At 41.5% G+C, this 27,907-nt stretch overlaps 2 protein-coding genes across 2 annotated transcripts in view; one reads left to right on the top strand and one right to left on the bottom strand.

The window, feature by feature from the left end:
* The window catches only part of SUV39H2 (suppressor of variegation 3-9 homolog 2 (Drosophila)), a 10,987-nt gene extending 600 nt beyond the window's left edge, over positions 1 to 10,387 (top strand). Inside the window, exons 2-6 of the mRNA XM_010580955.1 lie at positions 650 to 795; positions 1,787 to 2,458; positions 4,244 to 4,390; positions 5,984 to 6,113; positions 7,474 to 10,387. Of these exons, the coding sequence (XP_010579257.1) occupies positions 650 to 795; positions 1,787 to 2,458; positions 4,244 to 4,390; positions 5,984 to 6,113; positions 7,474 to 7,583 (1,205 nt within the window). The 3' untranslated portion in view covers positions 7,584 to 10,387. The remainder of the gene's footprint in view (positions 1 to 649; positions 796 to 1,786; positions 2,459 to 4,243; positions 4,391 to 5,983; positions 6,114 to 7,473) is intronic.
* A 1,800-nt stretch (positions 10,388 to 12,187) lies between these two features.
* The window catches only part of DCLRE1C (DNA cross-link repair 1C), a 16,716-nt gene continuing 996 nt past the window's right edge, over positions 12,188 to 27,907 (bottom strand). The window contains exons 2-13 of the mRNA XM_010581104.1: positions 26,260 to 26,344; positions 22,113 to 22,172; positions 20,741 to 20,796; positions 20,017 to 20,118; positions 19,683 to 19,755; positions 19,377 to 19,517; positions 18,729 to 18,830; positions 17,973 to 18,109; positions 17,753 to 17,807; positions 16,246 to 16,334; positions 15,280 to 15,380; positions 12,188 to 13,347 (exon numbers count right to left, since the gene is read on the bottom strand). Coding sequence (XP_010579406.1) covers positions 12,362 to 13,347; positions 15,280 to 15,380; positions 16,246 to 16,334; positions 17,753 to 17,807; positions 17,973 to 18,109; positions 18,729 to 18,830; positions 19,377 to 19,517; positions 19,683 to 19,755; positions 20,017 to 20,118; positions 20,741 to 20,796; positions 22,113 to 22,172; positions 26,260 to 26,344 — 1,987 coding nt within the window. The 3' untranslated portion in view covers positions 12,188 to 12,361. The remainder of the gene's footprint in view (positions 13,348 to 15,279; positions 15,381 to 16,245; positions 16,335 to 17,752; positions 17,808 to 17,972; positions 18,110 to 18,728; positions 18,831 to 19,376; positions 19,518 to 19,682; positions 19,756 to 20,016; positions 20,119 to 20,740; positions 20,797 to 22,112; positions 22,173 to 26,259; positions 26,345 to 27,907) is intronic.

Below are 27,907 nucleotides of genomic sequence, written 5' to 3'. Positions count from 1 at the left end.
CGAGGGGAGCGGGACGCGGGGCAGGGCCCTGGCCGCCCCGCCGACGCGCGGCCCCGGCTCCGAAGTTCGTCGTCCCACCCCGGCGGCGTTTGCCCGGCTCGGTCCGGGCAGCCGGCACTCTCGCCGTGCCGCTCCGCGGAGCGTCGCGTCCCTTTAAACCCGCCCGGCTGACAAGGGACCCGCGATCCTTCTGGAAGAGCGCGGTGGATCTTTCTTTCCTCGTCCAGTCACCATGGTTGCATCGCAAGTGCTCGATTCCACTTGACTAACTACAGATACTTGGCGGTCTTATTAAAGAAGGGAGGTTTCCTTGTCGCCGTAGTTCGGTTGTGGGATGCTGTAATGGTAGGAAAATTACTCGGCTCTTAGTGCAGCCTTCACCCGTGGAAGTCTCTGCCCTCCAGAATATTGGTTGTTCTCTATAAACGTGCGTACTCTGCAGAATAAAGGCGCAGGGAGGGAATCATCGACGTGTTTCGCTTTACCCGTTAGAGAAGGGTTGAGTTTGACTCTGTGAGACTCTGTAGCGGTACAAGAGGCTCGTGGACTGCTATCACAATTGATAATGTGGGGACTCTGGGATAAGGCGTAATGATTTCAATTTAGCCGAGACATTAAATAGGATTCTTTACCAATTTTCTTATTGTAGCTTGGTATGTGCCATGTCTAGCTTCACTTGAGACCCTCCAAGAATTATGTAGGAAGGAAAATCTCAGATGTAAATCCATTGGAATCACCAACAGGAATCTAAAGAGTTATGAGGTGGAATATTTGTGTGACTACAAGGTAGAAGAGGTAAGAGAAACACAGACCAATTTGATCACTCTTTCAGCTGAAATTTGGAAGTGAGCCAAAGGTAGTTTTGCTCATAATATAAAGCAGCAGGCTGTGAGGACAAAGCTCTTGCTGACATCGAATGAAATATCTTCTAAACTTTGAACTGTAAACAGAAAGCGGTATAACAACTGCTTTCAGTATTTTGAAGGAAGGTCTTTTTCTGAAATTACAGAGATATTAGAATATGAAATGTTTCGCCTTTGCGTATCTAGAAGTTAAGCAAAAGCTGATGCGTTTAGGTTTTAGCGTGGTATGTGTTATGATGCTTCTCCTTTATTTGCAGGTAACAGTCTATATTTCTCTCTTGACTGTTGTAGTCTGTTTGATGAAGAGTTAGGGCCATGTGCTGCAACTGGATTCCTCGGCTTGATCGTGCCAGTGAAATTCAGTCTCAGGATTTGGCCTTGTTACAGTCATTTGGCCTTTTTAAAATAAGTACAAAATGTATGCTTCTTGATTATAAATACAATATTACGTGTTTTGAATGGATTGCTCTTTTGGGAGGATGGTTGATATGACAAATAGTGGGTTTTAGAGATTTTTGTTCACTAAGTTTAGCATTATTTTTTTGTTCTGTATGCGATATGACTACCTTCTGCTTGTGCATACGAGTCATGCAACTAGTTAGCATAACTTACGTAACTGCCGTAACAAACTAGCCTCCTCCAGGTGTACCGTTAGCAATCAGAGTTCATCCCAGCTGTTTATTTCTTTGCCCCTAGACATGATATGTAAAGTATCCAAAATTGTGCTGGAAGTTAACTTGCAAACAGAAAACTTGTTTTTTTCTCTTTCTCCCCAGTTCTAATTGTTATGGGGACATCAAGACCTTCTGCACTGTATGCCGTTTCTTAACTCCAGAGCTCTTGTGTTTGTATGTGTACTCTGGGATGCTGGATTTCAGAAAAATGAAATATGGCTAAATCTGTATCTGTTTCTGTATTTCAAGGGCACAGAATACTATCTTGTGAAATGGAAAGGATGGCCAGAATCTTCAAATACTTGGGAACCTCAGAAAAATCTGAAATGCCCATTGCTTCTTCAAAACTTTCTTAGTGACAAGAATGAATACTTGTCTCGGGTGAGAGAAGGCAAAGCACTGAAAGTGAGAAACCATGTTAAAGCTTTGAAACCTGCAGTTGCAGATTACATTGTAAAGAAGGCTAAGCAAAGAATAGCTCTGCAGAGATGGAAAGAAGAACTCAACAGGAAAAAGAATCATAAAGCAATGATTCTGGTAGAAAACACTGTGGATCTCGAAGGCCCTCCTTTAGACTTCTACTACATTAATGAGTATAAACCTGCTCCGGGAATAAATGTAATAAACGGAATAACGACTGGCTGTGAATGCACTGACTGCCCTGCTGAGAAGTGCTGTCCAAAGGAGGCTGGATTTATTTTGGCTTACAATAAACAAAAGAAGTTGAAAATCCAGCCCGGCTTGCCCATCTATGAATGCAATTCATTTTGTAGGTGTGGGCCTGACTGCCCTAATAGGATAGTACAGAAAGGTACACCGTATTCTCTTTGCATCTTCAGAACTAACAATGGCCGTGGTTGGGGAGTGAAAACCCTCCAGACAATTAAAACCAACAGTTTTGTGATGGAATATGTCGGAGAGGTATGTATTTATCTCATATAGGTGAATTATTTACAGTAAAGGAAATGTTGGAGGAAATCTTGATGAGCTTTCTCTCAGTTTTAACAGTTCCTGACTTCTACTATATAATGGATAAGTCTACTTTTGAGTAGAGAAATACAGTAAGTAGACATTCAAGGTGACAGCGAAATTATATTGTCCAGAACGTTCCTCCATTCCAGAACAATTGTAAAAGGTTGAGTATAAAGAGAATACTTGTCCCATGTGTCACTTAAGAATTATTTTAGATACATGCCCTAACAGTATTTCTAAAGGCAGGTCCTTCTTTTCTTTCATGGCAGTCATATTCTTCATTCTTCCCTGGTCATCGTTATTATTGTAGTTTTTGTTGTTCTCCAGGCACGCTTGTTGCCAAACTCCTCACCCAGTCTGTCAGTCCCTTTTCTGTTTTGTCTGAACTTTTAAGGTAGTATTTCTGAACATACTTATTACTTTTGATTAACAGCAAGAATAAGATTTGTAGTATGGACATTATCTGTTTACTCAATTTCATGCTATTTCAAACAGAACTTACATGTTATAAAATGCAGACCTTGAGTTACTCTTGAGATTTTGCGTTGCCCTGTGTTCATCTGGTTCAACCCCCGCTCTGTTTCAGGGCTTGTTATGTCAGTAGCTCCTGGCAGCCTCTCTGAGCCAGTCTGTTGTATTTCTGCTGCAAATCTGCCTTGCTACTAAGTTGACTCAGAATAATTTCTTCTGTCCCTTGGTACAAATGCTTGTGGTCTTAATTGTATTTCCTCCATGCTTCCTGCCCCAAATATTCTGACTTCCTATGTTTATACCTTTCTTGTGAACCCACAAGAGGTCAGTCATTCAGAATATCTCTGTTGAGGGGTTAATGCAGAAAGACCGTTACGTAATTTTGTTGCTTAAAGGAAAGAGTGTGTATTTACCCTTTCACCTGAATCTGCTTATTCCCTTACTACTGAACAAGTTCCCAAATCTGATCCATCAGAGAGATTTTTAGAGGGGTTTTTGTCCAGTACCACCACATTTCATACCTGTCTTGCTGCCAGGATTTCTTTGCTGGGTCTGCACAAGAGAATACATTTAACATAACAGGCTGCAGATGAAGTTGCTTAAGCTGTTGCTTCTGTCAAAGTTGACTGTAGTTCTTCTCTTCCTGTGGTGGAGTTTCTGGATTTCTACCTTTTGCTAGCCTAATTGCATAGATTCAGCTTTGTGAAGTGATTTGTCTGTCGAAGTTGTCATGAATAGGATCTTTCATTGCAGTCAAAAATAGCAGGCAGGAAGAGATGCTTCTAGGGAGGGAGGAGATGAATACTGGACTCTAAATGTGACTGGGTTGTAAAGACTGATACCTGTTGATCTTTGTGCAAAAGGAGAAAGTTGAAACTTTATTTTACGGGAAGTAAACAAGGCTTTCTGGGTCTAATGAAAAAAATCTGTGTATAGAAACTTCAAGTAGAAACTGTTGATTGTATCTGTCATCAGCAAAATTCTTAATAGAAGGTGCTGATTTTTTTTTTCCCTGAAACAAGGTAGTGCTGTGCATCAGCTGTAGACAAATTACATCCAGAGAAGCCTCAGTCACTCACTAATTAGTTTAGCTGTATGTATGTATTCTTTATTCATTAGAGATGGAATGCTATTGCAACATCAAAAAGCGAATGTGGTATTTTTTATGAAGTAAAGCTTTTTTCCCTAACTTGATTCTGATTTTTGTTTTAATTTAGTACCAGTTAATAATATGATGCAGGTTTCTTTTTTCTCTTTTTTTAGGTGATTACAAGTGAGGAAGCAGAGAGACGAGGCCAGCTCTATGACAACCAGGGAAATACATACTTGTTTGATTTGGACTATGATTCAGATGAATTTACAGTAGATGCAGCTCGATATGGAAATGTATCCCACTTTGTGAATCACAGCGTAAGACCTTGTTTTGTATGCTAAGAATTTGGAGAATTATCCTAATTGTGCCGGAAATATCTTCTCCTGCTGTAAACATTTTCTTACCATAATCACAGTTTTTCTGGAGTAGTTTGTTTCATGCCAGCACAGTCCAGTCAGTTAAATGACATAATAAATAGAATGGAGTACTTAGCCTTACTCAGAGTAGGACTACCTACAAAAACCTGGGAATGAGATGCTGCCTGAAGTGGGCATCTGGTAGGACTGGGGTTGTCAGTGAGTCTGCTGGTTCTAGCCAACCAAAATAGGGTTCGTTTGGGTGTGGTTTTTTCCAAGTAACTAAAAGACAGAACACATGAGAAGTACTTAATAAAATTAGTGAAGAGTCAAAGACTATAGGAATTGATGTGTTATTTTGTAGCAGGGCAGGATGAAGGGTTATGCCGAATTTCAACCCTCAAAGATTGGTAGAAGAAAAAAATGAAAATTCCTGTGCTTTCTTTGACATTTCTCCCCTGTAGATACCTTTTTCCCTCCTAAATCTATACTTGCCAGAGAACCCAAAAGTAAATTTTAAGCAGAAAATTTTTGTAGTGTTTTATTTCCTGTTCAACTGAGTACCTAAAGCAAGAAGGCTGAAGTGCATTTGTAAGGATTCATGAACTAAAAATTATAATTTCTTATGGATGTAATGTTTGTGAGGTGTGTAGTCTGTTCTACAAATACAGTAAATTCATGTCTTCAGACTTCTGAGCTGATGGCATTTGTATTTCATGTGGGCTTGCCAGGGAGAAGGATGAAGAAGAGTTTTAGATACAGCCAATTGCCCTTCACTTTCAGAAATGGGAGTGAAGTATTCTCACTTTTCTTTTTAAAGTTAAATGTCTAACTTCACTTCTGCTTCTTTAACATGGGATATATTTTACTGTTAAAGAGCAAAAAAGCATGCAGAGTTTAACAAACTGCCTCAGTGACTACTGACTTCTGACACTTAATTCAGAAAAAAATGATAAAGTGGTTTCTAGTTCCTGCTTAGTGTCCTTGACGCTACTCCTGCCACCCAGCCTACAGCAGGTAATTCAGAAGCCGGGCAGGTTAGCGATTGAAAATAGAAATTTATTCATAGTATGAAAATAGTATTTCTGGCCTGGAGGCAATGCTTAAACTCAAATACAAAGTAGTGAGTGTATGTGGCTTGAAATGCTAGGTTGTTTTTTGTTTTCTTTCAACTTTAATTCTTTTTGTGGGTTTTGTAGGTAAATACTAATCTCAGAATGTAGCTTTAATTGCTTTGTTTGTCATCTTTTTTTGTAGTTTACCTTTTGAAGGTACCTTTTTTTTTTTTAATAGGCTGTTGCATATTAGTGTAATCTATGTACTGTGCAAAGGTTGCCTTCTTGAAAGGATTCAACTCCAAGCTATGAATGTTCTCCTTTAACTCTTATTTCAAGAATGTAATTTGTTGAGTTATCTTCTGAAATCAATTTCAGACTTCTTTCATTGAGAGAAGAATCAGTTCTTCCTTTCCTGTGACCTAGGTTTACTTAAACACTTCAGTGAAACTTACTTTGCACTTTTCTAACAGAAACTATGTTAATTTTTGCCTTACAGTGTGATCCAAATCTTCAAGTCTTCAATGTGTTTATTGATAACCTCGACTTGCGTCTTCCTCGAATAGCACTGTTTTCTACACGAACCATCAAGGCTGGAGAAGAGCTAACCTTTGACTATCAGATGAAAGGTCTGCAGATTTTAACACTGCTCTTGCAGGAGGTTTGGGGCACGGGTGGATTCTGTTGCAGCCTGACTGATGTTAGCGTTTCAGGCACTGCATCTCCCAGACACAGCTCTGGATTCTAGAACAGATGTCGCTCATTGAAAGCTCATTGTGCAGTCAGAGCGCACCCAGAAGCTTTTGCGTGCGCCTCTAGTGCATCACCTCCTTCAGTGCTCCTAGCTCACAGCAAGGGGTTGTGGTTGGAACATCTGGCAAGGCAAATTACTTTGAAGACTTGTCACAAGAATGCTCAAAAGAATTTACAAATCTTACCTTTATTCAAAGGCATTTATATGGCATTTCAGGTAAACTACTTTTTAAGTAATCTGCTAGTCATAAAAGACAGTTGTAACAGCTGAGTGGTCTAAGGCACCACAGGTTTGTCTTTGGATTCTGGTGTCGTAGGCCTCAGTTGTGGGTGTAGGTCCTGTGGTACAGATGTTTAGGATGGAAGAAGGATGGTCCAAAGTTTTTTACCATGAGAACCATCAGTCACTGGAACAACCTCTCCAGGAACGTGATGGAGTTCCTATCACTGGAGGTTTTCAAGGTGCAATTGGACAGGGTGCTAGATAATCTCATCTAGGCTCCCTTTGCCGCAAAAGGTTGTACTAGATGATCCTTTGAGGTCCCTTCCCACTTGGGCTGTTTGATGATTCTTTGATAATTGATTTTCCATTCAGTGTTCAAGGTCAGGTTGGACAGGGCTTTGAGCAACCTGATCTAGTGAAAGACATCCCTGCCTATTGCGGGGAGTTGGACGAGATGGTCTTTAAAGATCCCTTCCAACCCAAATCAGTCTGTGACTTCCTTTTTTTCCCACAGAATAAAAAATTCTTGAGGTTTGCTGGCAGGGGTGTTGTGTGTGTCAAACTTTGCATGCAAACCATTTATTCACAACAGCAGTGTGTTTTTTGCCCTGCTATTTTGTTTTCAGAGAAGCATCTCTATACTCCAGAGCTGTACCTCATTCTTGTAGAAGCTCTCTGACAAGTTGATCTTTCTTGAATCCTTAAAACTCCTCTTTATTCCTTGTGGTGTCTGTGACACTGACATACAAGGCAGGCTGGATTCTCAGCTGATCAGTATGGATACAGACCTGAGGGTACAAGGCTTGAGTTTGTTGAGCTTTGGGTTCTGATATGTATGCTAGGTGTTGTGCAAGTAGTTGCAATGTGGGTGTCAGTAGAACTTGAGTATAGCTTCACATGCAATTCTTTCAAGAACTGGGGTGGTAGAAGGCTTTTTGAAGCCATTTGAATACCTAGCACAGTTTCAGTCTGTCTTTTAAAACTTCCCTTATTTGTTTTTATCTGTGTCACAGGTTCAATAGATCTGACTTCAGACTCTGCTGATGGTCTTAGCCCATCCAGAAAGAGGATCAGAACTGTCTGTAAATGTGGAGCTGTGTGTTGCAGAGGTTATCTCAACTGAGTTTGGGTATCCAAAGTCACAAATATTTTGTTCTCTTTTAAATGTGTTTTAAGAAGACTCTTCTTTCACACATATATTCAAGTATTCTTGCATCTAATGTAAATAAGTACTGTGAAAACAAGGCATTACATTTGTAATTGAAATGGCATTGGCCAAAGAAAGAGATGTAGTGTTTCAGGCAAATACAGGACTGATAACGGGGACTAAAAATTGATTTTTCTAGAACTGTTATTTAGGAAGCAGTGAAATGTATGCTAAGAAAACTCTTTAAAATGTACCTTGATTTGAATATTTGAGTGTGAGCTTACAGCCATATGCCTTTTAGGAGCTGATTTCAGTGGGATGAAGTGATGTTGAGTATCTTCTGTACCTTGAAAAGTCTGGAGGCATTTAATTTGAATCCTAAGTCATAGCTGACAGTTCTTTTGCTTTTTGTTGTATAAAGCTTTGTGAGATTAGCAATAACATTTATGGCACCAGGGTGAAGGATTAAGGACAACCATCAGACGGTGTCTAAATGAAGGTTCACAGGAACGCAAGTTGTAAAATGTCCATTGAACTCCACGCAAGTAAAGTAATTGGTTTTAGCAGATTCCAGATGTAAGATCAAGGTCTCGGAACGTTTTTAGCTGATGTTACATTATTTAGAAGTTTTACATATAGAAGTGTTTTCAATTGTTATGTTCTGATTTTTAGTTAGGATGCTACAGGAGGTCTGCAGTTCTACAGAGAATTTGTAAATACCGGATTATTGGTAGTAACATACGCTGTTTGTTCTCATTGCAGAAATTTGGCAGTCATTGCTGAAACAAATTACTGGCTACAGTTTGGAAATAGATAACAAAAGAATAGGGAGAGCAGCCCATTGTCTAACAAAGCTGATGCATTATGGAGATACGCTCAGTTATCTGTTAGGTGCAAAAATACCTTGGGAATTGATTTGTATTCACAACTGTTTTTGATTAAGTTGTTACATACTGTGACTTTTTTTATCTAGTGACAGACTTTTAAGATACTAGGCCTGTTTTTTCTTGTTGCAAAAATGTTAACTTCAGTGAAGTTAGACTAGGGGTGAGTTTACCCATTTGCTGTAGACATTTGTAAGATGTTCTTGAATGTAAAGGCTGAGAAATGTATTGTTCTTCAGCTGCTTGAGTCGTCTTTTTTTTTTTTTTCCTGATGATCTTAAAGTTGTCTCGATCTATTCATAATGTATGCTAAGTTTTGCTTGGCTTCAGAAACACTGAAGAGCAGTTGAGGTAGGTTATGAGTGGAGTTACAGCTGAGGTCCGTGCTCCAGGGATGATCTAAGTGCTTTATTCTCGTGGATTAAAAGCTTGTAAAACTTGCATATTGCTTACAAATCATGTAAATGTTGACAGGGTCAGGCAGAATAATGTTGCTCCATAAATGGATGCTTCATCAATGGATGCTAGCTATGTATCATAGGTCAGCTAGTTACCTTTATAAGGTGCACAGCTGTTGGCTCAGGTGAATGAAGTCAAGTACCCAGCATATAACTGTTTACTTAATTTGTTAGAAAATGCCTTAAATTTCATGTTGATAGCTAGCACTCCAAGAAGAGTGTTTCAAAGGATAATACAGGTTGTTTGTTCATTAAGAAGCACAGTTGCATTTGCACTGAAGATCTGGCTCTTTGGCAGAAAGTGAAATTTTATATGCTACTAGCCAAAATCAGTTTCACAGTTGGGGTGAAGAGTGTGGGCCACTGAAAGTGCTGTGTTAAGTTTTGTAATCTACAATACAAAGACATAGCTGTTGAAATAGATACTTTGTATTGTTTAATGAATAGGAGAAAGTTTGCTTAGATTTTGAAGTATTTAACATTACCTGGCTCACCTGTATCCACACTCTTGGATAAATGCTGAATCTAGTCAATTTTTATCATGCCACATCTCTAATCTTTTTTTTTATATATATATACAGTTTTGAAGTAAAATGTGGAGCTTTAACGTTAGCAAACTCTAGATGATCTTACATCATTTGGAGTCATTAGTGCTTTCTCTTGCATGTAGCCCAATTCAGCGACACATTCCACGTGGATGGAATCTGCAGTCTCCATCTCCTTAATCCACTGCAGTCTGCAGCCTTCCCTGTTGGTACAGGATGGCGAGAGTGGCTGTGGCAAGAAATGGATTCCTTACCAAATCGGTTTCTCTGGCCTCTCCTGTGCAAGATGACACAGGGCTGGTTCCATACTCTTTGTCTATCTATGTCCATGCCCAGTTTGATTTAAACATCGCAAGTAAATGCATTTTAAAAGATAAAAGTCTTAGTCGTTGTACTTGAGTTCAGTGTCTGCCTTTTTCCCAAGGCAGTTTATGTTACCACCAGCACTGCAATAACACTGCTGTTCTTTAAGGATATGTGTGTTACCTCTTGTGTGATAAATAAAGGACCGTTAATTTATGTTCTGAGAGGTAACAGTATTTTGTATTTATTTGAAGTAAACCCATGTATCCAGTTTCCAATTTAGAGCCTTGAACAGTATTTTAAATTTACATATTCACAGTGCATTTGGATTGCAGTCAGTGAATTAGCTTAATGGGACACTGTGTCACTTCTAAAACTCGTTTTGCTGTTTTTATGAGTTTGGGGGAAAATTGCCAAATGGGAAAAAGAGAAAAAGCTATTTTCAGTTTCTTAAGGAGGCTAAACCAGCCTAGCTTCTGCCTTTGTTTTGCCTTGTGGTCTGTTAGCATCATCATGGCCACCAGTTCAGTTGTGTATATGCACTTCTTAAGAGACTGGTAACCTGTGATCTACCCTCTAGCTGTTCTTTTTTGTTGGGTTTAATTTTTTTTTTTTTTTTTTGTAGCAAAACTAAAGCTGCACGATCACCTGTAAGAAAAGCTATTGTCTATTTATTTAATCTGAAAGTTAAGTCAATCTTTTGGTTATTTCTAATGTATGTTTTAGGACTGTGTACATTAGAATATGCAGTTTGTAAGCTCAGGAATATTTTCTTTTCATAATGTGTGATCTCCAGTATTCCTATCTTCCTATAGTTTTTGATAAAATAAATTAAATTTAGTTTTTCTGTTGTTGTTGTCATTCTTAACAAAAGAAAAAATCTTAGCTTGTCAAAATTAACTGGAGCTGGAGCAGTAGAATTTGCTTTAAGACTGCAATCTCTTAATTCCTGTTCTGTACCCAAATTTTCTAGCACTATCAGGACTGTAGCAGAGTGATCATGAGGAAGTCATGTGTTTCCTAGTCAGTTTATGGCTGGTAAGAATTGGTATAAATTTACACTGTCAAACTGTCTAAAGCAGAGTGAGTTCCTGTATATTTAAGCACATGTATAGTACACTTAAGGAAACAAACCAACAGAAGAAGTTCTGCTCTGTTTGACTTTAATCACAGAGGCAGTTACAACAGCAGTTTCTCAAAAGTTGATAGACCACATTTGGAAATTACATTAACAAATCCCAGGAACATAGTGGGCAAGCTGCCAGGAGAGAAATACATGGACTTGAGTATCCTTAAAACCATACATAGATGATAGCAATTTTTCTTCTTCCCCCCTCCACCACTGTTCCCAACAGCAGAATGCTGGCAAACCACTCACATATCGCCAAAGATTGCAGAAAGACTGAAGACATACCTGAGAGGGGATTGCTGTCATACTAAAAGTCTGTTTAATTCTTTGGGACTTAAGACCACATGGATGGGAAACCTCACGGATTTTTAGATGACTTCTGCTGTTGAGGCATTTTTGTAGGTGCTGCGGATTAACAAAAACCTGAATTGTACTTCCATTTTAGAAGCTTAAGAATTTTGGCAAAGAGTTAGTTGTGATGGCACTTGTGCATGGAGAATCTATTGTCCTGATTTAAAAAAGAAATCTAAACATGTCTGAATTCAGCAAAGTCAGCAGAATGCTGCAGAGGAAGTAAAATTTGGTAATGTAAGAGCCTTGAGTAACAGAACAGCCAACCCAGGATAACAGGTTAGCTTCTGTTGCTGTGCGTTGCCCTCCAGAGCAGGCCTACTGCTGGTGGCTTTGGAACCATGTGCCACAGGATTTTATTTTTAAGTCATTCTGAGAAACAATTCAGAACAAAGCAAAACATGGAGGAACTGATGACAAGTTGTTCATAATGAGTTAGATTTAAAACATAGACAATGGTGTGTAGTACCTCATTCAGGAGTTAGTTAAAATCTGATGACAACACTTCTCAGTGTAAAGAGAGGCTGCTTGAAAAGAACAATTTGATTTTTAAAAAATAAAACTTCCCAGTAATTCTCTAATCAGTTCTGCAGTTGTTTTTAAAAAATAACTGCAGTGAAAACTCAGGATTAAAGTCAAAGTGCAGTTATTGCATTGTTTGCATGGTCATTCCTGAAAGATGTCGTGTTCCTCCCCACAGTTAAAAATGTGGTATTTTATTAAAACCTGAGATCACATATGTATCAAAGGTAAACTCTTAATGCTCATGATAAACACTAAATTTCATTTAGTGTTCTACTCTTTGTTTTGTCTGGTCCATTTTTTGTCTATTTACAGTCCTGGAGAACTGAACCTCAGGAGGTAGAAGGCTTTTACGGTCCCTCCAAGGAATACTTCCTTTTCCATTGCATGGAAGGAACAATAAAGTTACACAGCCTGCAATTTCCTAGTTCTGACAGCAAGATATTTCTGAAAAAACTGCATGAATTGTAAGCATAGCTGTAGATAGTAATCAGCACTAAAGAGAAAAATAATTCGGTGTTTAATAAACAAATTCCAGCATTTGTTACTGTGATGCAATCAGTTATACCTGTCTTCGGGAGACTTTTTTCTCGCCGAGTATGTTTTCACCTGCTGCTAGCTTCTTATATAAACAGTGCAGTTTATCTGGCTGAGGCACTTCAGCATCAGGAGTCAAGGGAATTTCGAAGTCAGAGGAGCTCTGGGAGTCCCTCCTCAGTTCTAGATCAGGAGTCCTGGAGTTGTCACTTCTTTCCGCCAGCACATCTTGAACGTAAGCAGTGCCGGCTTCTGTGTCTTTCTCGCAGTCTTTGCTTTGCAAGTCACCAGCAACATCATAGGCACAAGATCTATTTTGACCCAGTGGCTTCTGCCTACTCTTGTCAGGCTGACTGTCTTTGGCAGTCTCCTGCAATACAGAAACAACTGTTCTGCTCCCACCTTTGCTGAAGCAGCTAAAGTCCAAGGCGTTTCTCTCTTGGGAGGTAATGAGTACTGTGTCCATTTGGCTATCCCAGCCCTGGCTCCCCTGCTCCGATATGTGTGTTGACTGAGAAGAATTTTGGGAGGAGATGTGTGTTGAGTCACTTACTCCATCTGAATCACTGAAGAGTGACTGGGACCCACCAGCATCTGCTGAAGATGGGAAGTTGTCCTCATTTTCAGAGCTTTCATCTAGTTTGTTACACTTAAAAAATGCATCCCAGCGAGGGACATTGGCATTAGGCTCCTGTTGGTCGCTAGTTACTCCATTGAAATTTGATGTAGAAGTGGCATCTGGCTCATGGGAAAGAACCTGAACTGTATTTTTTTCAGATTCTTCTTCATCATCATTGTCATCATCATCATCATTTGATTCCTCACAGTCCACAAAGTCTCCTTGGAGGGAGGTGTAAGTTGTGGTCACTTTGTAACTTTCTGTGCTCTCATTAATGTTTCCTTCAGCATTTTCAGATTGTCCTGTGCTGGAGGGCCTGCTCTCTTCTCTCTGCTGTTTTGAAATCTTAGGCCTTGCGGAGGCTAATTCTGAATCAAAGAGATCATCTTCATCTGTCAAGAAAAGAACAGGAAAGAAAACAATACTAAGAAAAGTTCACATCTCTGGTAAAATTTTGTTGAGAGCAAAGTTTTAATAAAAATTAATTTTGTATAAAGAGAGGAAAAAGTTCTTTAACCCAGATGGAGACTTAGCAGGACATTATTGACAGTGTTTGCCTTGCGTTCTCTAGCACAGTGCCTTGCAAAGAAAGCTGCTAGTTGCCATCCTCCATGTAAGCTACAGCAGATCATATGTAGCCCTGCTAGACACATTTATTCAGGCCTCTGACATGTTTTGGTGGGACTATGTCACCCTTGCATAGCTGGCACTTCAAAAATGGCCAGAGAATGCAGCAGGCCCAAAGTTGTCTTCTAGTTCTGTATTGGATTTGCATGGCAAGGTTGGGGGGGGGGTGGTGGTGTTACAGGTGTGGCTTCTGTGAGAAGATGCCAGAAGGTTCCTCCATGTCCGACAGAGCCAATGCCAGCTGGCTCCAAGACGGACCTGCCACTGGCCAAGGCTGAGCCCATCAGTGACGGTGGTAGTGCCTCTGGGAGAACAGATTTAAGAAGGGCAGAAAAACTGCACAGTCGCAACTTCGGCCAGAGAGAAGAGTGAGAACATGTGAAAGAAACAGCCTTGCAGACCCCCAGGACAGTGAAGAAGGATGAGGAGGTGCTCCAGGCTCTGGAGCAGAGATTCCCCTGCAGCCCGTGGGGAAGACCATGGTGAAGCAGGCTGTCCCCCTGCAGCCCAGGGAGGTCCACGGGGGAACAGATCTCCACCTGCAGCCCGGGAACAGAGGACCCCACGCCAGAGCAGGGGGATGCCCGAAGGAGGCTGTGACCCCGTGGGAAGCCCACGCTGGAGCAGGCTCCTGGCAGGACCTGTGGCCCCGTGGAGAGAGGAACCCACGCTGGAGCAGGTTTGCTGTCAGGACTTGTGACCCCGTGGAAGGCACCCACGCTGGAGCACTGTGCTCCTGAAGGACTGCAGCCCGTGGGAAGGGACCCACACTGGAGCAGTTCATGAAGAACTGCAGCCTGTGGGAAGGACCCACGTTGGAGAAGTTCGTGAAGGACTGTCTCCCATGGGAGGGACCCCAGGCCAGAGCAGGGGACGAGTGAGGAGTCCTCCCCCTGAGGAGGAAAGAGCAGCAGAGACAACGTGTGATGAACTGACCCCAACCCCCATTCCCCATCCCCCTGCACTGGTGGGAGGAGGAGGGAGAGAATTTGGGAGAGAAGCTTTGCCTGGGAAGAAGGGAGGGGTGGGAGGAAGGTTTTTTAAGATTTGGGTTTATTTCTCATTATCGTACTCTGGTCAACTGGTAATAAATTAATTTTCCCCAAGTTGAGTCTGTTTTGCCCATGATGGTAATTGGTGAATGATCTCTCCCTGTCCTTATCTGGACCCAGGAGCCTTTCATTATATTTTCTCTCCCCTGTCCAGCTGAGGAGGGGAGTGATAGAGCAGTTTTGGTGGGCACCTGGCATCCAGCCAGGGTCAAACCACCACAAGTTCCCAAGTGGCTTTCCCAGGGCTATGTACAGCATCCATTTACATTTACCATCATGCATTAAAAAAAGTTACTAGGTGCTAAAAGGCCAGCAATGTGAGATAATGAAGATCATCTCCACAAGACAGAAGGTGACACAAGTCAGAAGAAGCTTTACAAGGGACAGTATAGGACTGTGGGCTGGAACTCTTCCAGAAACTTAAAGGGCTGTTGAGCATTAAGTACATTTTAAGATTGCAAACAAGTGTCCTTTTACACAATTAGCGCGCTCTCACCCCCCTAAGATGTAAGTTCAATTTAATTTATATTTCTCCTTTCTGACTGTTACTTTTTACACAGACAACTGTGAACACCATGGCTTTTGGCACCTCTGCTTTGTCTCAGACTTTCATTTAAGGCACAGAAGCACCAACAGAACCTTTACCTGTATCAGATAAGTCTCTCTTGTGGACTCTCTTCAGTGTTCCTAAGGGCTTGTACCTGGGTTCCATGTTTCTCCTGTATGACCTGCATAATGGCTTTAATCTGAGGCGAAAGAGAAAAGCGATTAATCTTTAGAACTCAGCAGATACTTTCAGGAGCAAAAGTAAATCTTTTAACTGAAGTACACTGCTTCATGCCTTTCACAGGCACCGCAGCAAAAGTGTTAAAGCAAAGGCAGCAATAGCTAGGGAAAAGTTCTTAATTCATTGGTGACCTTAGGCAGCTTAAAGGTAGAAATCTGCCATTTCTATATATTTACCTTAAAACACGTACACCATTTGGAAACTATCTTTTAGTCCCTGGCTTAGAGAAGACAAGATGACAGGTTCAAAATCTGACTGCAGTTTTATCCAATAATTGTAAAGTACCTCCTTTCTTATTAAGGAGGAAAAGAAAAAGGAGCAAAGAAATGAGTACTCATTTTGTTCAGACCGAGTGACACCACTGCTCTTCTGTTCCATTAGAGCGCTTTCTAAGCTGACAACATCTGTAGCAGCACAAGAGAACAGGCTGCTGTGATGTTGTACAGAGGGTAGGAGTTCAAGTCCCCAGAGAAACCTGCTTTAAAAGCAATTTCTGAGAAGTAGCAATGACAAATAGAAATGGGTCACAGAATAAAGTGAAATGAATGTCTATTCAGATTCCACCCAAATAGCGTTTAAGAGCAGAAAAGCCTCTATACATAGATACAAGTAGTGTGTGGAACACAAACTCTCAGACTTAGTACAACATACAAGTATTCTTCAGAAAGCTGAAGTTTGCAGGACTGAATATAGAAAAAAAAAATCCAAATTATCAGAGAAGCAAAAGGCAGTGGCCTGCTTGAGAAGCTGGGATTCAGGAGGGGAGCTGCCCTTACAAGAACAGAGATTAGATCACCTCCATTCAGCTGCCACTTGTCACTTACATTTCCATAACTTTGTCTTCTCCCCCACCCACTGGCAGTACATTGGGATACACATTCACAGGACGGATATAGCTCAGGAAATCCTTAATCTAAATTGAAGAAAAGAAGAAGCAGTTCAACAAGATACATCAACAGTTAGTAATTTCACTTAATGGCAGCACTGATCAAAGCACACCCACAAGTACTACCAGTTGTCTCATGTAAAGACCAATATGACCCATGAGCCAAACTCTATCAAAGTGGATAGCTCCGTAACAAAAGAACGGGTCTGAAAGGATGCTGAGAACTCAGCCACACCCACCACCTCACCCACCAATTATCAACTACTAAGCAGACCATCACCATCTCTGAAAGAAAAGGCCAGACAGACCTGTTACTAGGGAATGCGATCCACTGCTTCACTGTCTTTACTGCTGTAGATCTTTTCAGACCTGCATTTTTATTACTGGACTTCAAGTCCCTAGTTGTGCAGATCAGGTATTCCCTTCCTCAAAGACTTTTCCTAAAGTCTCCTTTCAGTCCACTATAAAAGCCCATTATGACAAAACACACTTGTTTTGCCTTACTCTGTTGTCTTCTAGATGCTCTCCAGACAGTAAATTTCTTGAAGAATTGTGTGAAGATGGTTTGGGGCACTCTCCTCCAGCTGACGCTTTATCAGTGCTGAGCACTGAAAAGTTTGCAGATTACACTCCTATCTACACAGACCAGTAGGACCCTTATATTTTTGCACATGGAGGTATTAGTCTGTTACAATACACTGCTCCCCATATTCTGCCAGCGAAGCTGCCACGTATGTACTGCACTAGTACCTCCATTTAAGATTCTGCATGGCAGAGAAAACTAAAACTTAACCAGGATCTTGAAAACAGGACTGACTTTCTAGGGCTCTGAATAATCTCCATTTTGTATGTGCAAGGCTTTGTGACAGGTTAATTGTTAGCACTGATCCAGTTTCAGTTCAGTTTCTTAGGAGAGAGAAGCATTTTAAGAGGTGGATTGAGTCATACTAAATGAAAGTGTGATTCTGGAGAGGATGCTGCCATGACGAATTTTCCTTTTAGTCTTTAACACAGAAAGAGGAGTAACAGTGACAGCTAGGATGTAAGAAAATTGTTTAAATGTGTGGGCAGGGAAAAGAAAGCAAGGCCATCCAAACCTGAGTCACAGCAGATAAACAATGTATTTAAACCTGAAATTCCACCCTTTAAGCATTGCATAGTTACACAATAATCTAAAACAGAAAGGCAGTCAAAACAATTGTAGCACTGACCTACACTTCAAGGAGGACCAAAAACTAGGCTTGTAATCCCACCCTAACTTAACATGCTCTTCTGCAGCTATATTAAAACAAACTTTTCTGTCTTCAGCATCCAGAACTTCCTATCCCCTTATGTCTTATTACTGAAAAGATTTTTTTATTGTGACATCATCCACTCCAAAATAATCAGAACTGCTTTAATATTTTTTTTAATCGATGTATGCTCAGTACTACAAGTATACAAACCTCACTGTATGAAGAGTGGAAAGAGAAACAAGCTCTGTATGTACTCTCCCCGGTCCTAAAAAAAAAGAGGATGCACAAAAATTAGGTAACTGCTCCTCATCCTTAGTCAACAGGCAAGCATAGCCTACTCTTAAAAAGTCCATTCTGAGATTCAGTTGTACAACTGTCAGGCAAGATATGCACCTGAAACAACAGGTTTCTGCATGGCCCAAATGCTCACCTCACTATTACATTGGTTTTCTTGATCCTTTCTCCAAACCACATAGTGGAGGGTTTGATGCTGATTATGTGCAAGGGATTTCCATTTTGGCAAGTCATCCCACAGGGCAGTCTGTTCCCTCGAAAGTAGTCATCATCCTGACAAATGCAATATAAAATTAAGCGTAATCCTGACCTTTTCCCCCCCACAGAAACTGAGCAACATAGTATCTAGCCAGACCAAGTTTTCATCTCACTTCCAACTCCTTTGAGCACTCTTTGTTGTTGTATCTTGCTTCTATAGTGCAGCTGGCAAAGCAAATCAATCAGAGACCAATGCCCCAACGTGCTGTCTTCAATTCTACCTGCACTCCTCCAAGTCGGAGCTTTCAGCTTGATAGACATCCTGGAAACGGAAGGCCATATACAACAAGCACACAGTGTGTGGCTCCAGGAGGCATCATCTGAGCTGCTTTTGGTATATTTAAATGGATAATACCTGACTGATCTAATCTGCTGCTTGTCTTAGTTCATTTAAAAACATAATTTTCAAGTTTCAAATACAATTAAACTATTTCTAGCACCAGCTAATATATTTTTTCCCTTTTTTACTTTTTTTTTTTTAAAACTACAACCCGTTAACTAAAGTTCTCACTCTTCTTTACATTAAGCTACCATTTGGCCCAAGTCTTCATTAGCACAATAGGACCAAAACATTAGCACCTATTACCAGTCTTTCACAGCAAAGTTAGCAGAGGCTTTGCAAAATGATGCTTACCCGAGGATGTCGACAGGCATGAATCTGAGTGTGTCGATCTGTAGTAACATGGTAGAGGATTTCTGGCATGTTTCTGAACATATCAAGTTTGTTCACATGCACCTAGAGAAAGGCAGAGTTTACTCTTAATTAGTTCAATGTGTTTGCCAGACTGCAGCTGGAGCAACTATACAGATGTGGTGCTGCTCTCAACAAATGCTGGTAGGCATTTAAACAATTACTACCCACTAATAATGTCCAAGTGGGGAAGTGTTAGCCAAAAGTAGCTTGGAAATCTAGAACAAGCAGAACATACCTCCTATGCTGAAGAGGGATGAATATTCATCAAAGAAAGTCCGAATATACCTGCTTACTATTAATGTCATATGTAAATGAGAAGGCTTTTATCATTCACAAGATATAAGGGAGAGAGGTAAACACTGAACTTGAAAACTAGGGATTAACTTCTCCCTGGAGAGCCCAGATGTTCCAGACTGAAATCAACTAGTTAACTCATTTTGAGCACAACTGTAGCTTTTTAAGTGAAGTTAATGAAAGCAGGCACAACTTTCACATACAGCAGTCCTCTGAACAGCCATTTCCAGCTCAGTGACTGGCCATGATCGTTACTGAGGATCTGTTCTAAAGCAACAATTATAGAAATGTTACCTTGATTCCAAGTTCCTCACTGAGGTTTATGAATAAATATTCATATCCATAAGCAGCTTTACAGTTCAGCCACACAACATGATAGCGAGTCAGTGAAGTCCAGCTTCGCACTAACTCTAAGATCCCATTTAAACATTCCTCCTGAAAAGTTTAGAAAATGTTGTGAATCATCTTTGAAGATACTTCCAAAGTGCTGTGATTTGGCAATGCAAAATGGAATTGCCTTGCAAGACTTACCTAACAAAGGGGTGGTTAATAAATTAGCAGCTTTAAGGACCTTTCCTCTCAGAGCCTATTTAGACTTACCCGGCTTGGTATGTGATAAAATTTGGGATCACAGAAAGTAGTGTCCAAATACACACTCTGGATGTCTTTTACTCTGAAAGAGAAAAATGTGATATCAGTGAGCATTGCATCATGTACCAAGATATACCACTTCCTGTCTCTCCAAAAGGAGGCAGTTCTTCCTGTTTATTACAAAGAGCAAGTCAAAAGGGGCTTGTAACTGCACGATTGCCTGACTGCAAATATATTTAACCCGGAATAAAAATGAGGAAAAACAGAGTACATTATTCCTGAATTGTCCGTGCCTGTGTGATCTTTTATTCTTTCTAAATCCCATGAATAGCTGAAGTCTCACCTGGTCCCTGAATGCAAAAGCTCCATTCTGGCTGCTTCTCCTTTTGCAAGCCTGAAATCCCCTGTATACAGCACAGTGCCATTTTCACCTTCAAACAAAAACCTACAAACAGGAACACTTTTGTCAAACTCAACAATATAAAGCATTAAATGCCAGGTGTCAATTTGTTACCTTGCTTAGGGCAGCTTATGTGACTAACATATCATGTAACAGAAATACTGGGCTCAATTTGGTCCTAGAGTAATTTCAGATAAACCAAATAATTCAGACTCAGTATGTCTGGAAAAGAACCTGTGCCTAGGCTGGTCAGAGTTGAAGACAAAAGCCTCATAGATACTGCTGCAGCCAAAGGAATCTATTAGGCATCTGTACCAGGAAGCTGGGCACCTTCTTTTTCACGTCATACTTAAAAAATGGAGAATTTCTTTTTAATCAGTTTTGTACATCATTTTAAAGTACAGTTGAAATCAAGAAAGTTGTTGTTCATACGCATGGGGAAAAGTAATCTGCCCCACCACGGTAACAGCTTCTGTCTGGACAGATGCCAGTACAGTGGTTTCCCAACCTTGACCAAAGCTGGTAGGCCCTGCCACAACAGTATTACCTCCAAGTAAGAATTTTAAATTCACTAGCTTTTTCTAGTTAGAAAAAAACCCAGTACTTAGTAAGAACTCTATAGGACAAATTTCTCGGCAGAGATATTTAGAGTATTGAAAGGACGTACATGACCGATCCTGGACAGTGACCAGCTGGTAGAAGTGTCACTTCTATATCTTCCTTCTGGAAGAGATGGGTTAGCATTATTTTCACGCTATAGTAAGTACTCCCAGTACTTTCACTGACACAGTGAAAGTAATGCATTACTCCCCAAAGCCTCTTGCAGCATTTAGCATTGCTTTTGAATGAAGAGTGTCTTCACATTCCAACAAGCTCTGAAACACAACGACCATCTTGTCATGCCAGAAGTGATGAATGAATATTGTACGGTGCTCATAAAAGCAAGAAGACAAGCCCAGCCAGAAGACAATCCTACTTCCTTGGTTCCTGGTGAACAAGCATAGAATCATAGAATAGTTTGGGTTGGAAGGGACCTTTAAAGGTCATCTAGTCCAACACCCCTGCAATAAGCAGGGACATCTTTAACTAGACCAGGTTGCTCAGAGCCCTATCCAACCCGACCTTGAATGTTTCCAGGGATGGGGCATCCACAGCCTCTCTGGGCAACTTGTTCCAGTATTTCACCACCTTCATTGTAAAAATTTTCTTCCTTATATTTAGTCTAAATCTACCCTCTTTTAGTTTAAAACCATTACCCCTTGTCCTATCGCAACAGGCCCTGGTAAAAAGTCTGTCCCCATCTTTCTTATAAGCCCCCTTTAAGTACTGAAAGGCTGCAATAAGGTCTCCCAGGAGCCTTCTCTTCTCCAAGCTGAACAACCCCAACTGTCTCAGCCTGTCCTCATAGGGGAGGTTCTCCAGCCCTCTGATCGTTTTTGCGGCCCTCCTCTGGACCTGCTCCAGCAGGTCCATGTCTTTCCTGTACTGGGACCCCCAGAGCTGGACACAGTACTCCAGCTGGGATCTCACCAGCACGGCGCAGAGGGGCAGAATCACCTCCCTCGACCTGCTGGTCATGCTTGTGATGCAGCCCAGGATATGGTTGGCTTTCTGGGCTGTGAGCGCACATTGCCAGCCCACATCCAGCTTTTCATCCACCAAGCATCCACCAAAATCATGGAAATATCTTGGGGGACGCTTTGTCTGGAGATGCTCTACCAGACCTTTAAGTCCTGCACTTAAAGTTTGTTAAAATAAGCCAGGAAATACAAAGTGAAAAAAATCACAAGAGCAATAGGTAAGACAGAGATCACTAATATCCTGGAAAGACATTACCAAAAAAATGCTATGATAGTAAGAACAAAGCAGGCAAGAAGAATTCATGTGGCTGCACGTCTTGGAGAGAAGGGGAACACATATTTGAAAAATAGCTCATCCACTTGGGATGTTACAGGTAAGATCTGTTTCCCATGCTCATTCAAACAGTATTACTGTCTATAACAAATACATGAATCTTTTTTTTTTTTCCTGTAACTTACCTCACCAGATGTTTCATCTACTAAAGAAATCTGAGTTGGGGTTTCAACTTCCAATGCAACCTGTAACAAAATGAATAAATGCATTACGGGATTTACGGAACATTCTGTTTCATGCTTATGGCTAAGTATTCACTATGTAGACATCTTCAGCACCCACTGCGGCTATTGCTAAGTGTTATGGTTTAACCCCAGCCAGCAACTAAAGCACCACAGAGCTGCTCACTCAATCCCCCCCCACCGAGTGGGATGGGGGAGAAAATCAGAAGGAAAAAGGTAAAACTCGTGGGTTGGGATAAGAACAGTTTAATAGAACAGAAAGGAAGAAACTAATAATGATAATAATAATAAAATTACAATAATAATAAAAGGATTTGAATATATAAAACAAGTGATGCACAATGCAATTGCTCACCAGTTGCTGACCGATGCCCAGTCAGTTCCCGAGCAGCGATTCCCCCCAGGCCAGCTTCCCCCAGTCTATATACCAGGCATGACGTCACACGGTATGGAATACCCCTTTGGCCAGTTTGGGTCAGCTGCCCTGGCTGTGTCCCCTCCCAACTTCTTGTGCCCCTCCAGCCTTCTCACTGGCTGGGCACGAGAAGCTGAAAAGTCCTTGACTTAGTATAAACACTGCTTAGCAACAACTGAAATCATCAGTGTGTTATCAACATTCTTCTCATGCTGAATCCAAGACATAGCACTATACCAGCTACTAGAAAGAAATTTAACTCTATCCCAGCTGAAACCAGGACACTAAGCCTGTAAAATTAAGCTCATTTTCCCATAGTAAGTAAAGTTTCCATTTCCAGTGGGAAAAAAAGTTTCCTAAAAATCGTCTAAAAATGAAATGGAGATACCTCAATCAAGGTGTGCATGCCTAAAAAAGTTAGAACATGTTGGACTTCTAACAGCAACAGCTCTAGTTTCTCTGGCTGGATCATATGCCTTATTTTTGGATGACTGCAAAGCCCAAGACATCCCAGTGCCAAAGCACACCAGCAGACCTTGCTAGGACAGATCTCTGTGCTGCAGCACTTCTTCTCACTGTTCCCTATTACCAGAAGCAGAGCTCACAAATCACGTGCAGCACATACTTCTGTGTTTGTGTAGAGGTTATTAATCTATAGATCACAATTAATCCTGTTTTATCATATCTTCTACTAAAAGAGTCCTACAACATACATGCTCTGTGGCCATCTGCAAGGTCAGTGCTGCTATTTAGGCTCCTCTCTCATCCTCCTGGTTTTTATTCCTTTGTTTCAGACAATATTTGTACATAAGTCTCCTGCTCAAAAAAGCCAAAGTGAAAGGAAGGTCTCCTGTCATTACCCTCCTTAGGTATAACCTCCAGCTTCTCAGCTGAGCAGTCTCCTCAGCAGCTTTGGTTTCAGTGCACCAGATGAATTCACAAGACACCACATCGCCAATTTCTGGGCAACTCCACAAGATCCATTCAGTTCACACACTCACACAAAAGTGGTAACATTTGGCTTCTCCACCAGAAACCACACCACCAGGCAAACTCAGAGCTTGCTCGAAAACACAGATGCATGTGTCAAAAAGTATTTTATACTAAGAATTCAAGCCACTAGCAAGAGTTTATTTTTTTAAACATCAATACTAATTTTATCATCTACAATGTCTGAAGCTGAATAAACTCAAGAGGCCAATGTAAATTCTGCATGCTCAATATTTCTCAGTAATTCTAAAATTTCCTACTGCAGTTAAACAATTGTCAAGTTTTAGATCTAAACTGCCTGAAGAATTCTTCACTGACAGCCACAGTTTAGCTTCACAACCATGAATGATAATATCTACAGCAGAGTTCTCCCCTCATCTTTGACAGTTTAAATATTAAAGCCAGCAGCAAATATAAAGAGCTTCTTATGCTTTACATAAAAATAAAGGTCAGACTGGAAATCATAAAAACATTTTGCTGGAAGATGACAACGTGATTGCTTCTTTCAGTCTAGTGAATATCAAATCAGCTGTTAATTCATTCCTCAGTCACACTACAAGTACAAAACTTATTTGTTGTAAGGCAAAGCTTGTGAACAAGACATCCAACACCTACTATCTGATTTAGGGCCTGTGCAGCTCATGCCATCACCAGCAGTCACTCCCGGGAGCAGCAGCTGCAAACATCTATGTATTTTTTTTTAATGCTGTTGATTGGTGTTAGCTGTGCTTCATCTTAGACTGTACCACAGGTTCCTCTGGCATCTCTTCCAAGATTAAGATGTTCTCAAACAGGGATGTCAGGACCAGCACTGCATACTTTCCTTTTACCGTTCATACAAACTCCTAATAGCTTAGAGATATCTCCCCTGAAGGGACCCCTTCTTCTAGGTTAAACACAAGGGATACTGGAAGCAAACAGACACAAGCTTAAAAACAAAAATAAAAAAACCCCAACCAACACAAACAAAAAAACCACCACAAACCTACCCCATTTTATTTTTGCTAGTCCAAGAAGGTTAGAAAAATTGTCACCTATGCACACTGTGCTCCTTCACACATCAAACATGCCTAAGGCATGTTCAGAGTCTTTTTTACAGAGCCCTGAATCATGTTCATGCTCCAAATCATTACATCTTTCAGTTTCTCAAAGCTTCATATAAGGTTAGTTATCTTCTTGCTCAGCTTCACAATTAAATTAGGACCTTGAACAGAAAAGTCCCCTACTTCTCTTTTTTCTCTTACCCAGACTTACCTCCGACGTCCCACTCGTATGAGTTCCTTTGGATGTGGAGCTTAAGACCCACACTTACAACCTATTTAAGGAAACTCTGAGCCATAACTCCCCCAAGAAAACAAGTTTCAGCTTGCCTGAACCCCTTCTTGACCTTCCATTTGACTAGGAAATTCTCCTGTCCTTGCTTGGGGGATACAGCAAAATCCTTGCCCTAGGTGATGATGTATATGCATACAGTAAGATGTGGAAAGAAACATGTTCAATTTCAAAGCCCACATCTGCAAAGGGAAGGAAATAACTACAAGTCACACCCATACATGACCACTGATCACTTGAAGTTTGGCTCCAAACAGTGGAACTCAAGTAAACTAATTAAGTTCTTCAGTGATTTTACATCACTAAAAAATTTTATGTTAGAGATAATCCATTTTCCAAAAAGCAAAGAAAAACAATATAACTAAAAGATTATATATACCCCAAACAATACAAAATTTAAAATGAATCAAGAGAGAAATGAAATAAGGACAGGAGCAAAGAGGCATGAGCAAGGTAAGGAAATCAAAGAGTTTTTGGGTTTGCCGGAGCAGGGGGGTGGATGCCTCCCAGGATAGCTGCGACTCCATGGGAAAGCCCGTGCTGGAGCAGGCTGTGACTGAAGGACTGTAGCCCGGGGAAGGGACCCACACTGGAGAATTTTGTGGAGGACTGTCTCCTGTGGGAGGGACCCCACACTGGAGCAGGGGACGAGAGAGGAGTACTCCCCCTGAGGAGGAAGGAGCAGCAGAGACAAGGTGTGATGAACTGACCCCAACCCCCATTCCCTGTCCCCCTGCACTGCTGGGGAGGGAGGAGGGAGAGAATTTGGGAGTGAAGTTGAGCTGGAAAGGAGGGAGGGGTGGGGGAAGGTGTTTTAAGATTTTACTTCCCATTATCCTTGTTTTGATTTGCTTGGTAGTAAATTAAATTTACTTTGTTTTTTTCCCCAAGTTGAGTCTGTCTTTTGGCCATGACCACAGTTGGTGAGTGATCCCTCCCTGTCCTTGTCTCAACCCACAAGCGTTTCTTTGTATTTTCTCCTCCTCATCCCACGGGGGCGGGGGCCAGGAAAAAGGAGTGAGCGAGCGGCTGCGTGGTGCTTTGTTACCAGCTGGGCTTAAACCATGGCAAAGTGATACAAATGATCAATGTACAGATGGAGGACATTTAAAGCTGAGGTTGAGAGAAAAGGATAAATTTTGTGGAGGGAAAAATAAGATTAAAAAGTAAACAACAATAAACCAATCCCACATAGCAAGCAGCAAGGAAAGGCATACTGATGTAGGTACTTAAGCCTTGAAACACTGTATCAACACCAATACCAATATTTAGACATTTCTGAGGAGGGGAAGCTGCTTCTTCCCTAGAATCACTGCTTGGAAAGCATTAATTTAAAAATAAACAAAAACTCACAATATGATTCTCCCAAAACTTGTATTTCCAGCTAGTCAACAGCAATTCCTTAGTTACTGGTGAGCAGTATAATTTAACTTTCAGGCTGTGAGAACACAAAAACATAGATGAGTGTTTTTTGAAGTAGAGGCAGGAACAATCTAACGATGCATCAGCACCTGGCACCTAGTATATCAAAACATGGGCTCAGACTCCTCTCTCCTCTGAAGAGACCTGCAGAGCAGTAAGCCTGCAGGAGCTGTTTTGCCCCAACCTGAAGCAGGATGAATGTGAGTTAGACCACCTTATTGAGCAGGCTTTTCTTCAACACAGCAAACCCAAAGACTTATCTGTGTGTGCCCGTGCCTGCCTGCTTTTGTGCAGACATAAATAAAGTGTGTGGTACATGGTCACATGTACAGACATCTTTGCTTGTTTCTGTACCCACCAAGGTCTGTTTCAGACGTGCATGCTTTCCCTGGAACAAGCATTTGGGACAGTTGTCATTCAGCAGAACACTGAATACTTCCTATAAAGCTTTAGCTTTTGCACAGTGCACAAAGAGACCTCACGAGCAAAGAGAGATTCTCTGCTTGCATTTGAGGAGATGCAACATCTACTCTAATAAATTAAACAGTGCCTAGGAACTGGCCCGCAACCTCTCTGGGCCCATTACCATGTTTGACCATCCTCACAGTAAAAAGAAAAGGTCTCACTTGCCCTTTCATTATGCACTTCCAAGAAGAGTCTGGCTCCATCTTCTCTACCCCTACCTGCAGTGATACACGGTTGTGTCCTACTGTTAAGGCTGAAGACGTCCAGCTCTCAGTCTCTCCTCACACATCACGTGCTCCAGCCCCAGATCAGCTTGGTGGTCCTGCTCCAAAATGCCGATGTTGTGTTTTGTCCAGGGGAGCCCAGGACTGGACTCAGTACTGCAGACAAAGTCTCACAAGTGCTGACCAGAGGGGAACAACTGTCTCCATCAAACTGCTGGCTACCCACTTGCTCATATGCCTCAGAGCACAGCTGGCCTCCTTCACAGCACAGGCACAGCGCTGTCTCCATGCACTGACACACTCCCAGGGAATAAAAGCAGGGATCCTCATGAAGTTCATGAGCCTCATGAGGTTCAACAAGGCCAAGTGCAAGGTCCTGCACATGCCTCGGGGCAATCCCCTGTATCAGCATGGGCTGGGGGATGAAGGGATTGAGAGCAGCCCTGAGGAGAAGGACTTGGGGGTATTAGTGGAAGAAAAACTGAACATGACCTGGCAGTGTGTGTTTGCAGCCCAGAAGGCCAACCATATCCTGGGCTGCATCAACAGCAGCGTGACCAGCAGGTCGAGGGAGGTGATTCTGCCCCTCTATGCTGTGCTGGTGAGATCCCACCTGCAGTACTGCATTCAGCTCCGAGGCCCTCAACATAAGGCGGCCATGGACCTGTTGGGACGGGTCCAGAGGAGGCCACGAAGATGATCAAGGGGCTGGAGCACCTCTAATATAAAGACAGGCTGAGAGAGTTGGGGTTGTTCAGCCTGGAGAAGAGAAGGCTCTGGGGAGACCTTATAACGGCCTTCCAATACCTAAAGGGGGCCTACAAGAAAGCCGGAGAGGGACTTTTTACAAGGGCATGTAGTGATAGGACAAGGGGTAATGGCTTTAAACT

Source organism: Haliaeetus leucocephalus, unplaced genomic scaffold, assembly GCF_000737465.1.
Source record: "Haliaeetus leucocephalus isolate CR32 unplaced genomic scaffold, Haliaeetus_leucocephalus-4.0 Scaffold751, whole genome shotgun sequence".
In the NCBI taxonomy this organism is placed as follows: domain Eukaryota; kingdom Metazoa; phylum Chordata; class Aves; order Accipitriformes; family Accipitridae; genus Haliaeetus; species Haliaeetus leucocephalus.
This window is presented reverse-complemented; position numbering and strand designations above follow the sequence as displayed.